The sequence below is a fragment of the Salarias fasciatus genome (assembly GCF_902148845.1).
Source record: "Salarias fasciatus chromosome 7 unlocalized genomic scaffold, fSalaFa1.1 super_scaffold_4, whole genome shotgun sequence".
NCBI classification, from domain to species: domain Eukaryota; kingdom Metazoa; phylum Chordata; class Actinopteri; order Blenniiformes; family Blenniidae; genus Salarias; species Salarias fasciatus.
Genome location: NW_021941229.1, coordinates 20,027,678 through 20,040,645, shown reverse-complemented (window position 1 = coordinate 20,040,645; position 12,968 = coordinate 20,027,678). Strand labels below are relative to the sequence as shown.

General features: G+C 43.6%; 1 protein-coding gene across 1 annotated transcript; it reads right to left on the bottom strand.

Annotated features, from left to right (window-relative positions):
- Positions 1-6,081: 6,081 nt before the first annotated feature.
- Positions 6,082-12,029, bottom strand: c7h2orf42 (chromosome 7 C2orf42 homolog). Its single transcript, XM_030084922.1, has 8 exons — positions 11,929-12,029; positions 9,538-10,689; positions 8,709-8,828; positions 8,165-8,269; positions 7,502-7,609; positions 7,159-7,259; positions 6,885-7,047; positions 6,082-6,651 (listed from the first exon to the last, which is right to left on the bottom strand). The coding sequence occupies exons 2-8, from the start codon at positions 10,646-10,648 to the stop codon at positions 6,416-6,418; spliced, it is 1,944 nt and encodes a 647-aa protein (XP_029940782.1). The 5' UTR covers positions 10,649-10,689; positions 11,929-12,029; the 3' UTR covers positions 6,082-6,415.
- Between the last annotated feature and the right edge of the window lie 939 nt (positions 12,030-12,968).

Sequence of the window (12,968 nt, the reverse complement as noted above, 5' to 3'; positions counted from 1 at the left end):
ACAATGAAAAGACAGAGCTGAGCTGGAGGATCACAGAGGAACACATCAGCTTTTGTCTTGCTCGAAAAACACATTCCCACTTGATGGTTTGCAAGTACAATAAACTCAAACTGCTGTGGATTTGATTCTCGTAGATGTTTAACTTCATAAAGTCATCATGTGTGTGTTTTTCTAAATCAGCCCATATGATTTCGGCTCTATTTATTTTGTTGTTAAGGATTAAACTCTGTCTTCAAATTATTTACTAGAGAGGAAAAATCCAGTTTTTCCAGTCGAAGGGGTGTCCTCTGTTCCCTATATGCCAATTTTCAGTTGGCAACTAAATGGCAGTTGTTTACCTTTACTATAAATTATGAGATTGTAGTGCCAGCTATCAGTTTATTCCCCTTTACCCACTTTTCCCCGTTTATGAATAAAGGGCGATGGAGCAAATCGAAACTGAGAGTGGATGAAAGTCCCGATACACTCTGGAAAGGTTGTGAAACTGGAATACGAAGTGAAAACCCATGAGGGAGAACATGCAAACTCTACACATGGAATTCAAGTCTGGAATCAATTTAAAAGTGTCAAATAATAAACTACTCGAGTCTAATGAAAATGGAAAACATTAGTTGCATTTTGGTTGAATGTTTACAAGAGCCTCTGAAAATGGCTCCCAAGGCTGAAGTTTTCAAAAACACTGATACGTCTGTGCACCACAGCGATAGAATAGAGTACAGTACAGTGTAGTTCTCTACATGTGTGGTTTCCCTGCTGGTGTCATAAACACTATGACCACTAGAGGGCACAATGTCATTGTTTTTCCTGTGTGTAAAATTAAACTTTCATATTGGTGAAATGAGTCCTGTTTCCATTGTTTCAACGACCGCTCACGTCAGTCCTATAGATAATGATAAAAGGCAAATACCTCAACCATTTTGTCATCATGGTGATAAACATTTTCTGACTATGATGTTATTCATTTGGAAAAAAAAATCTTCTGAATAAATATACTTTGATATTTATGAACCGTCAATATCACTTTTTTTATCACAGCTGCAGAATTTCAATTTTATTTTAGCTCCTTTCTTTAAATAAATAGAAGAAACATTCACAGAAAGACATGCTAATGTAACTCCAAAGCACTGTTTACACTTTTATTACTTTTAAATTGGTAAACGCCGTCTTCAATATTAACAGCTTCAATTAGTTCCTCATATTTGTGAATGCATCATATTCTTCACTCTGATGAAAAACCCCAAATAAAAATTGGACATTAATGACGTTCACAATTTTAAATTTCTCCATAGAATTGTGTGTAACCGATATTTATAATCAACGTTGCTGCTGTAACCATAGGAGTGGCCACTGGGGGGCACACTACAGGTGATTATGTGTCAGCACTGTAAAAGTGTTCAGTATATTCAGTGTCAAGACATAGGTCATATTTTCAGTTGCATCCATGATGTCCCCTGAGCCTGACTTCCAGCGTGGCTAAAAGTCAGGAAAAAAACGGCATTACAAGCACCTATTACGAAAAAAAAAACACGTTTTACAACTAATGCAACTTTGACTGACAAGTTTTTCATTAACACGCCACTTTATTGTCTGCTTCACTCATGCCCCCCCCCCCACCTCGGAGTGCTCCTCTGCTCACCGGGTGAGGGATGTGACAGGAGGATGTTTATTTAATGAGAGCAGTCTGGAGGGGGGTAATGAAATCTACCCTAACACCATTAACAACCGGGCTTATCAGCTCCCAGGACACACGTCAGCACGCCGCAGCCTTTTGTTCGGTGGCTCCAGGCTGCCGCAGACCCACAGGACAGATGAAGGATCCTTTGCTGACGCCCGACATTAAAAAAAAAACAAAAAAAAAAAACAACTGACCGCCGAGCAGCAACGGCGAAGTAACTCTATCGTTTTTACACGGTGGAAGACGGCATCAGGGAGACAGGATAAGTAGGCAGGTGTCTGACGGGTACATGTAAAGTATCTGTAGTGTGTGTTTGTGTGTGTGTGTGTGTGTGTGTGTGAGTGTGTGTGAGTGGGGGAGCTGGCTGGTTTGTTACCTGACCACACAGACACGATCAGTCTCCCTTCATGTCGCATGTAATTGATGCTGATGGATGGACCTCTCCTCCTTTGACACACCACCTCAGACAAGCCTGTGCACTCAAACATGGCGGAAGCACGCGCTTTCATGGCAACATACAAAGGGACAATTAAGACCTCTTCATCGTCGCTCTTTCCATGCTTCCACTGCTTGTCTGGCCCGTAAGTGCTGCTCTGGTGCAGTTTTCTCTCACCCTTGGATTGTAAAATATTCTCCAAAAGGCTCATTTTCCGAACATTACATTAGAGCGGGGCTGCTGATGGCCACACAAAAGCCATGTAAATGAGCTGTGAGAGAGGCCCATCAGTCACCGTGCCAGATGCGCTCTCCCATTATTATTTATGGCCATAATTGGCCCCACGTTTCCTCAGGCAATGACTGAGCACTGATGGATCTGACGCCGACGCCGCCGACGCCGCCGCACTCAGCCCGGCGATCAGGAAGCCGTCGAAAAGGAAGGCAGGAAGGCGAGAGCAGGGAAAGTTTGCATGTGAAGGGCGAGGAGGCGAAAAGGCGCGGATCATAAAAGATGAAGGAAGGCCATGTTAAATGAAGCAGAGCAGCAGCTGAGTTCCACTAAATGAGATCCAACCAAAAGCTGATGAAATACACAAATGACTCCCTTCGCCTGATTGAAACAGTTTCAGTTTAGTTTGGAGCTTCGTCACCATCCGTCAAGTCTCTTTATTCAAACACAGCACACTGTTTAGAGGGAGCAGAAGAAAACGCGTATTCATGTGAATTTCCTAATTACAGAACAAAGCTTGATTTAAAAAAATAAAGTTTCACGGTGATGCTTCGTACCGGTAAAGACAGGACGATAGTCAACCTGGATAATTGCTACTGTTTTTTTTAAACACTGGAAGTAGAAAAAAAAAGGAATAAAATGTAAGAGCCTCACACAGGTTAATGACAGGCTACCTTTGTTGTTCACACATTTACAGAACGCTTCCACTTCCCTCCAGTCTCAATCGACTCGCTCTACATATTCATCCATCATCCAGGGCTGATTTAACGCTCCTGATCCTTAATATGAATCCATACGTGTTGCTGTGCAGTCGGGAGAATCGGAGCAGGTATTGAGATGTGGATCGACGACGGATCCGGTCGGCCGACTCCGGGATTGACGGACGATGCTCGGGGGTTGTTGGGTACGAGTCTCCGTTGAGGACGCCGACCCCCCCCCCGATGCCTGGTTAACGACTCTCTGCTGAGGCAGGCCGGGTTGGGATCCGGGGCCGGGGAAACGTTGCGTGTCACAGTTTGTCGTCAGTCGTCACGGACGTGTTGACAGGTCCCGTCAGTCGGACCGCTTCTCTTCCAGTTGGCAGGTCAGCTACTTGTTGGCAGGTCTGTTTCCACCCCTTGCCTTACACTGAAGGGCACCAGGCCGGATCGGTGTGTGTGTGTGTGTGTGTGCGTGTGTGTGCTGTTGGTGCAGGTGCGTGGAGTATCGTGTGTGTGTGACTCCACTCAAACTTGTTCTGTTGGCCCAGAAAATGCTGACCTGTGTAGCTGATGATCGGTGTTTCCTCACGGTTTTTCCTCTCCTCTTGGTTTCAGGCTGTATGAGGTCGTTGCGTGCAGATAGGAATGACCTTCCTGACCTCCTTATTGTATGACTGAGTCATGTGAGAAATACTGTGGGGATGCTGCAGAAAAAAACAAGCTGACAGATCGAGGATGGATTTGTGTTTCCAAGGTTCTGAAATCCCTAAAAAAAGACACTGATGTAATATTTTTCTAAAACGATGTTTGTGTGAGGAAGACAAAGAGTGTTGGTTTCACTGAAGAGAACCTTCAGCTGACCTCCAGGATGACTCTATCTTCCATTCTGTTTTCAAATTTCTCTTTATATTTAGTTCAAGTCTTCATCTGGAATCAAAGATGACTGGGTTACATTTTTAGAGAACTTGTATTTCATGTTAGACTTTTGCAATCAAATGTAATGGTTACTTGACATTTGACCTGTTTTCGTTTTTCTTTTTTTTTGCTTTACACATTTAATCTTTGACTATTAAGGTTTGTTTCTTAGAAGTGCCTTCAAATTGGACCCATACAAGGATGGGCTGGTTTGCGTTTGATGGTCAAAAGTATTTGAAAACTTTGTGCCAACTCGAAGATTACCAGAATTACTTTCAGTATAAAAGTTCACTTCAGAATCATGTGATACTGTTTTGTAACTGAAGTATGTCAAGATTCTTTAAACTTATACAAAGATTTACGTACAAGTCTTCAAAGAGAAACGTATTAAATTTCATAGAGAATGGAAAATAACACAAGTTACTTTTGTAAATTCTGCAAATTTTCAAAGACCTTCAATCACAGCACTGATGCCGGGCACACTATGAGAAGCTCAAACTTTGCCGCTTTCCAGAAGAAACTGCAAGAAGGCTCGACTTTTTTTTTTTATTTAAATCCGTGTCTAACTTTTCATATTCCTTCCAACATTTCCTCCGTCTCCTGCTCGCAGCCCTGCTCTCCTCCGAGGGCCTCGCTGTCTCTGCCTGTAACACATCTCTGAGGCGATGGAGGAAGTCTCTCTTGTCACAATGTGCCTGCGATTCCTTCCAGGAGAGGATTGATGCGTCTCCCGTCTCTGTGACTGACAGACTACACAAACAGCTAAACGCGTGGCTCAGAGCTGTCTGGCAGCCGACCCCCCCCCCCCCCACCCCCCCCCCCCCCCCCCCCCCCCTCCTTCTCCTTCGCCGTGCAGGCAGAGGCTGAGCTCACACTGATGTCCTGGGGGCCTGCGAGGGAAGACGAGGCCGGAGGCTGGCACTGTTCTTCAACGCCCACACCCCCCGATGTAGATGCACAGTGTGCAAGCTGCTATTCTGAGCAACTTGGCGTCACGTTCCCCCGGTTTTTACTTGCAATCTTAATTAATTCATGAGCATTTGGGCACATTTTGTCGAGCATGTGTGATGTTTCCAGCGATATATCACGCGGCGAGTGTGTAATCGCCGCTTTGTGATGCCCAGAAGGGAGGAGGGAACGTATCGAGCCAAATCATGAGATGCAGTCATCCACCTAACTCTTTGTTGTGTGTGTCAGTTCATTTCCAAACACAGAGTGGAGCAGACGCTCTGACAGCAAAGCGGCGGGCTTCAGGTTCCACCTGCTGGTAGAAATCTGAATAACACAGGAGGACTGACAGGGAGGGATGATAAGCCCGAAACCCCCCCAAACCCCACTTTGCTTCCTAACAGCTCCTCTATCTCTCATTTGTTTCTGTAATGATTCACGGTCAAACGCTGGAAATGTTTTTCACATTTACACAATATAACTGTTTGGATCAACAGATGATAAAAAGCACAACTGTTGTCATAAATGCCCGAGAATTCACTGCAGACCACAGCTGCTGTTGCATGTTTGATGGTTTTCACAATTAAATCATTTGATCATTTAAATTTGTCTCCATTACAGTAAATACAATAAACTGTAGAATTTTTGTGTCGATATTTCTTTGAAAAGGAAAAAAGTATTGAGGGAAATGATTAAAATATTAAGCATATTACGTTACAGAAGGAAAAACTTGAAAAGTCGCAAAAAGCTGCTGAAGAACTCTGGAGTCTTAAAATACAGCAAAATTCAGCAAATAGGAAGACATCGTTAGAAAAATAAACTGTGAAATCAGACCTGAAGCACATTTAGACACACTGCAGTTACACTGCATCATTACTTTTCCTGCTTCGCTCAGGTTTTATTTCACTCTATTGCACCGGTTTTCTCTGGGAACCTGCTTTCCTCTCAGAGTCCAAAATCACTTGTTTGAGGATCGTGAGTGTGTGGGTGTGTCTGTGAGTGTGTGTGAGAGCCTTTATGTCTTGTTACACTGGAATCGGTTCCAGGTATCAAGACAGTTTACAGGATGAACTAAGGACACATGATCTAACTTTTGAAATAGTTCAGCCTGGATTAAAATGCTGGAGAAGCTGAAAAGCTGCAAATCAAACAGTAAATGAACACATATGTTCCAGTTACATGTTTATTTTTTGCCAGTAAAGAGACATTTTATCCATCTGACGCGTTTCGTGTTCCTAAATCTCAGCAAAACACATTAGAAATGGATTTAGTGAAATACTAATTTCATTATGTCGGACTTCATTTTACATGCTAAAAGCAGCTTTTTTTTATTAAAAAATAAATTCTTGTTTTAGAAATATATGTCGTCTTTTTAATGCTATGAGAATAAATACTGAATCCTCTACTGACTAAACACACTGATGGCAGTTGAGTACCGATAGTTTTGCATAATTACCTTCATAAAAAGGGTAAAAGTGGAGGTGACATGGTGTGAGACGGCGGACGCCGTCACATTACGACCTGGAGCATCTCGGCCACCTTGGAGAGTTTGGACTGGCCGCACTCGGACTTGTTCCGGCTTCCCTTCTCCGCCGCGCCCGCCTTGTCGAAGCTCTCCGGCTGGCCGCTCTGCTGGTGGCCGAACTCGAAGCTGAGCCTGAGCTCGCCCATGTGGCAGCGAGGGAGGACGTCGGGGATCCACTCGATCACAAAGGGACAGGCCTCCTTCTGCTCGGAGCTCGGACCTGACGGCAAAGCGCAGCAGGACATTTTCACTCTGGTCGTCAAGCTACTGTCTCTCTTGGTCCTGCTCATTTAACTGTCAGTCCCATTGTAGGAAACAAAAACAGAACCCTTTAATATTTGTGACTCCGCATAGATGTGTTAGAATGATTTTTTTATTGCAAAAGCTATTTCCCTACTTCCTGGGGTTTTTGGAGTTGCAGGACAAATGAAAAAAAAAATAACAATTACACACCAACTTTGAGGAAGGTGCGGAACTCCATCGGTCGTATCGCCTGCGGTCGCTCGGTCTTGAATCCCTCCGGTAAATCTGGCTCAGGCAGCGGCTCGGGGCAGCGGAAGTGCGAATACGATCCATCTGCGTTTTTCACAAAGCTCTGAGTGATTTCCAGAGCCAACTGGTGAGCAAACAAAAAGCAAAAAACACAAAAAAGCTTTAGTTTCAGATACGTTATTTCTACTGTCCAATAAAGAGATGCAGTGAACTTTTGTGATTAAGAGCTTTATACCTCTGGAGTGTCGAAGATGCGCTTGACATGAAGGATGTTGGTGATGTGCCAGGTGTATTTAGAGAACGGGCCCAGAGGGGGACAGTCGTTCCTCACTAATGCTGAAATCCACACACAGAGAGAGAGATAATCACATTTTATAGATTGTTTAGTGATAAATCATCACGTCATTCATTTATTAAGGTAAATAGTCTGCCACGGGCATCTGAAAATCAGTTTTCTTTTTGGTTTATTTGCATTAAAGTTGATGAAATCCAAAAATATCAAAATGCAGTAAGCTTTCATCTCCAGACTGTGTTCCGAATGATTAAACACAGACCAGCATATGTTATTAAGATCTCACCTGTTGTGATGTTTGGGAGTCTCCTCTTCTTCGATCCGAGCGAAAGACGCTGCTGCAGCGCGTTGAAGAAGTCCAGGGTGATGTGGAAGACCAGAGGCTGAGGTTTACCTGAAGAGGACAAAACAAACACAAACAATCCGCTTACTGTAAACACAGAGAAATCAGATGAAAGCATAAACACCTGTAACTCCGCATTATTGATCCAATCCTGCACTCCAGTATTTACTTATCATTAACAACTTCAGCTAAAACATTACTAGAAGGTGCAAGAATATTAATTCAGAAATCATGAAAACAAATAACATTTATTCACGTATGTGTAATTTAGACATTATTTTAAAGGTTAGTTTATGTATTAAAATACTTATTCGGAACTGTTCCATATTAATAGTGCTATTAAAAAAAGCTCATTGGTTCTGCTGATGTTCATTGAAAGATTTAATAAGGTTTTATAGACATTTACTGGTAGAGAATTGAAAAAAACAATAATTTGTTTGAGCTGCCCTCATGTGGCCAAATGAAGGAACTACAAAAGTTTGAACAGGAACTTCAAATTCATTAATAAGAAGACTGTTAGAACCGAAAAGAAAACAAACTTTAATGTGACTTTATGTATCTTTTAAGGTCTTGACGTTCGGAGCCTGGAGCTGGCGCTCGGTTTACCGTCACACTGGTAGTGCATGGTCTGGTGGATCCTCTCGGTGACGCCGGCCAGCCACTGGTGGAAGCTCATGGTCACGGCTCGCTCGTCCACAACCTGAGCGCTCCCTGACAAAAACACAAGATGCAGATAAGAAGAGCAAACGCTGATCATTTAAAACGTGTAATCTGCTGTAATTAAAACGCCAACAAACACTGATTCAGCCATGAATTAAAATATGCTTCAGAGCCACTCTGTTCTTTTTTTCTTTTTTTTTTTTTGAACAGTGGATCAGGATTAGCGCAGCAGCAGGATTAGACGGAGGAATGATAAAGATGCAGACAGATGTCTCAGAGGATGTAAGTCTCTTTAACAGTACAGCAGATAGATGAAACGACAGGGGGGGGGGGGGGGGGGGGGGGCACAGCCGCTGAAACCTTCGACCCGGCAGCACCAGAAGCTTTCCTCTGACCAGAGGAAGAGGAGGAGAGGTTAAAGTTCGATAGGTCAGTCGGGACGACAGGCAGCGAGGACAGTGGAGGCTTCAGACTGACACGGACGTCGTACCGGAGACGGAGTTTTCCAGACGAAGCTTCTTCGCTTTCTGAAGAGCGCTGACCGGTTCGACCTGCTGCGGCGGCTTCTCACCGGACACGAGTGTTCTACTGGAGGAGTTCTGCTGCACGTCTGAGAGGAAAAAACACACCGAGATGTTAATAATAACATAATATCGATGAAACAGTTGGAAACTTTGCCTTTTTTTGTTTATGAGATGATCTGGAATTAAACTTTGCATTACTTCTTGTTTCTTTATTATAAATTGTTATTCTATATATGTATATTTAATTGCTGCTTGATTCATTAATATTATTGATAACACCAGTCATCATAATTTCGTAAGACACATTCACATATAAATATTTTTATTATGCAAATGAATTTGTGTTCTTATTTATTACAGCTAACAGTTTTTAGATTTTGTTCATTTTTCAATAAGAAATGTCTCAAATATCACATATTTTAACTTTAAAAAGAGCAGACATTTACATCAAACAATACATTTCTGCTTTTATTTCTGTTTGGCTTGAGTACTGGTTGGAGTTTCCGTGTCTTTACCAAATAAACTTATCAATTTGTAAAATTATTTTATGGTGATTTCATTTTTCTCGTCATTTGATTAATTGCTCACACAAGCCATTGAGCCTTGATGTTTACAAAATGCATTCTGTGCACACTAAAATAAATATTCTCTGTATGTATTCAGGGTTATCTCTAAGACTAGTTTATCCTATGTTCACCACTATTTAGTTTTATATTCAAATTTGAAATTATTTGGTCTATTTGATGTAAACCCATCATTTCACGCCTGAAGTTTTGAGTGACTGGTTTACTTTACCACTGGACGTGTGGCTGATGAAAGCTGCGAACTCTGCCGTCAGCTTCTCGTCACTTGCGAAGGCACACACGCAGGCGTAGAAATGAAGGCAAAGCTGTGATGTGATGGAGCCAGGAGGAGGAGGAGGAGGAGAGGGAAGAGGAGCAGCATGTGAGCCTCCTCCTTCCACGCTGGGTTTAAGTCTCTTGGCGCTGGCCTGGCAGGCGCAGTGAAAAACGCTCTTCGAGCCCTCCGCCGACAGCCCCCCGGCACCGACTGTGAGGTGCAGCAGGCCCAGAGGATGCTGCGACTCCGTGTGGCACTTCACCACCAGGGTGTCCTTGGAGACCCGCTGCACCAGGGGCCCCGGGGACTCCGTGGCCAGCCTCCACAGCTCCTCCTTGGCTTGGATGGAGGCCTGCAGGCCCTCCAGCACGGAGCTCTTCAAGGTCAGCGGGGTGGCGCGGCTCCTGCACTCGATGGCCTGCTTGATGTGGACGCAGAGGTTCTCGGAGGACTGCTTGGAGGACTCGGGCTCGCCCTGGCTTGACCTCTGACCCTGTCTGCAGGAGGACAAGAAGCAGCGGCCCAGGTTGATGCGTGTGAGCAGGGTGGCGCCGTCCCCGGTGGCTATCGCCGTGTCGGTGGGCACGAGCTCCACGAAGCCCCACTGGGTGGCCGTGGCTCCCCTTCCTCTGTGGCACACTGAGAACACCTGGGCAGCTCCAGCTGAGGCGCCCCCCAGCATCCCTCCTCCTCCTCCATCACCTCCACCCGCCTCCGGATCCTTCCCCCAGCGCTCCTCGCTGTCTATTATCACCTTCACCGCCTCCACTGCACACTTCTTGCCGCCCCGCCCCGTCGATGAGGCATTTCGCAGCGACACGCCGCAAGCTTTGTTCTTGCAGCTGAGGCCACGGGTTCCGTTGTAGACGCCACACTGAGGACACTTGCGGATGCCCCGGAGGGTGGCGCGGCCCAGGTTGGAGAGGAAGGCGGGGGTGGTGGAGGGGGGCTTTTTGCTGCCGTCCCGCTGCTTCATAGACACGTTGTTGGACGGATTGGTCGAAACCTGAGCAGCCGGGGGCGAAACGACGGTCGACGAGGAAGACACAGTGACTTCTGCTTCCATTCTGGTACCAAGAGAATATGTGGGCACGAGGAGGCTCAAGTCTGAAAGAGGAGAAAAATTTAATCAGAAACGTTAGCTAAATTGATATGAAATGATTTTCCGTATGAGGACACTAAACCATCCCTAGAAAAGCACATAAAAGGAGCAAATGAAAGACAAATTGAATATAGAGGCAGACACCGAATGATAAACACAAAAAAAAAACAACACAAAAAGGAAATAAACAGAATATCTGAAGGTAGTTAGTCTAATGCGATATAGGCACAAAGCAACATTAAAGGAGGCACAATTCAACAAAGTGATGCAAATGATTTTAAATAAATGGAAAATCAAGCAACAGAGCACATAATCGGACCAGTAAGGGGCACAGAAAAAAATTAAGAAAAACAGAATAACTAGAGACAAAATAATCATAAATTAATATATATAATAAAAAAACAGTGACAAAAAAGCTATATTACATAACACATTTGGATAGAAAATGAGGGAGTAGCAGTAAAGAAACTGCAAAGAGAGAACGATGCCTTTACAAAACAGCTACAGACAGAATCACAATAGTAGACACATAAATAACTAAACAGACAAGAAATGGCACACAGTGACCCTAAAGAGACTAACAATAATCACAAAAAGCCCAGAAACTAAAACAAACTGACAGTAAACAGCAGAGTTAATATCGACAATAAAGAAAGTGACAAAACGTTACAACAAATGATGCAGAAAAACTGCAGATTTCACTATGACTAAAGACGATAACACACACTAACCAAAAAGAGATGTTTATCAGACAAAAAAGAGAGCACAGAGAAGTCAAAAGTTACAACAGATAACTATGAAAACGCAAAATAATGACGAAGAGTGTTCACAAACAAGCAAACATATACACCTAAAGCACAAAGTGAGGCAGTAAAAGAGCAGAAGGAGGTTTAAAACTACTACCTAGACTCATTCAGGGATTACAGGCCTGAAAATAACATCAGCTGACACAAGAAAAGAAAAATAAATGACCCAAATTAACCACAGAAAAACTACCACACAGGAAATAAAGAGGTCCTTTGTCTTTTGGGAACATTGAGGTCTAATTACATGTTAGTACCTACAGTGGTGACAGAGGCAGAACACATGGATGAATAACAAACTTTAATTGAAATGACACTGTTCATTAACCTGTGCTGACATTTCTCCTGAGATACATTTCACGTTAATCGCGTGGTGCTGAACAACCCCCCATCTCTCTCTCACACACACACACGCACACGCACACACTCATGTGAATTTACCAGAGGAAACGTTCAAACTGCCTCCAGTCCGCCTGTTTGGTCACATCCAGCTCAGCTCCGGCTCGGCCGTCGCCATTGCTCCTTACATCCCGACCGCCGCATTGCGCCTGTAACGACGCTCCTGATTGGCTGGGCTGCGTCACGTGGGGGTGAAAGGAGGAGGGCAGACTCGCGTTGCGCGAAGTATCATGGGAAATGTAGTCCTCTGAATAATGGCGGGCTCGACTGCTCGTACAATAAACATTTATACGTTGTAAAATATATAATTCAAAGGCAGGGCTGTCAAAAACCATTTTAATTCAGGGGCCACGTAAAGCCCAACTTCATCTTGAGAGAGACAGACTGGTGAATCAGTCCCATAGCAAACTTTGAATGTTAAAGTTTTTCTTTGTTGCAGCACCGACAAGATCGACAGTATTTTAATAAGACCAAAAAAATTACTCCTGAAAATGGCTACAATCTCAACGTAAATAGCTAGCACTCCTGACAGCATCACCAATATCTCAGCTTGGTGTTTTGTTTTTTAAATCAATGTTTTTTTTGAAATGTTGGTCATTTGCTTGGTGGTTCGGTGGGACAGACTGGGGCCTCCAGTGGGCCGGTTTTATCCCATGGGCCTTATGTCTGATACCAAGCTCTAGAGTTTAGTAATCAAACACAAGCAATACCTATACCCATGTAAGGATATTTCATGTTCTGTGACCGTCGTTTATTTACTGTAGTTTGACAAATAAGGTGCGAGCTACTTTTCCTGCTTTGCATGTTTTCTAGAGGTGATTCAACTTGAAATATTTCAACATGAGCAAAGATGTATCCAAGAGCTTTGAGTGAGCACAACTAAAATAAATCTGCCATCTTCAAAAGGACAGCACTATCTAAATTGTGTGTAACTTGCCAGTGTTGACTGAGAAACTTAAAGTGGAAAATGGTTTCAACTTCCAACGGCTCTGTCATGAGTTTATAGCTAAAGTGGACAATGTCCTACTCATGTATTTTAACTTGACTTCGACACAAATATGCAAATCCTTGTTATACACTAA

Coding starts and splice junctions, on each gene's coding strand:
- c7h2orf42 (XM_030084922.1), bottom strand. CDS start 10,648: ATGGAAGCAGAAGTCACTGTGTCTTCCTCGTCGACCGTCGTTTCGCCC. Junction 7,610..8,164: donor CATGCACTACCAGTGTGACG/GTAAACCGAGCG, acceptor TGTCCTCTTCAG/GTAAACCTCAGCCTCTGGTC. Junction 6,652..6,884: donor CCGCACCTTCCTCAAAGTTG/GTGTGTAATTGT, acceptor CTTTGCCGTCAG/GTCCGAGCTCCGAGCAGAAG.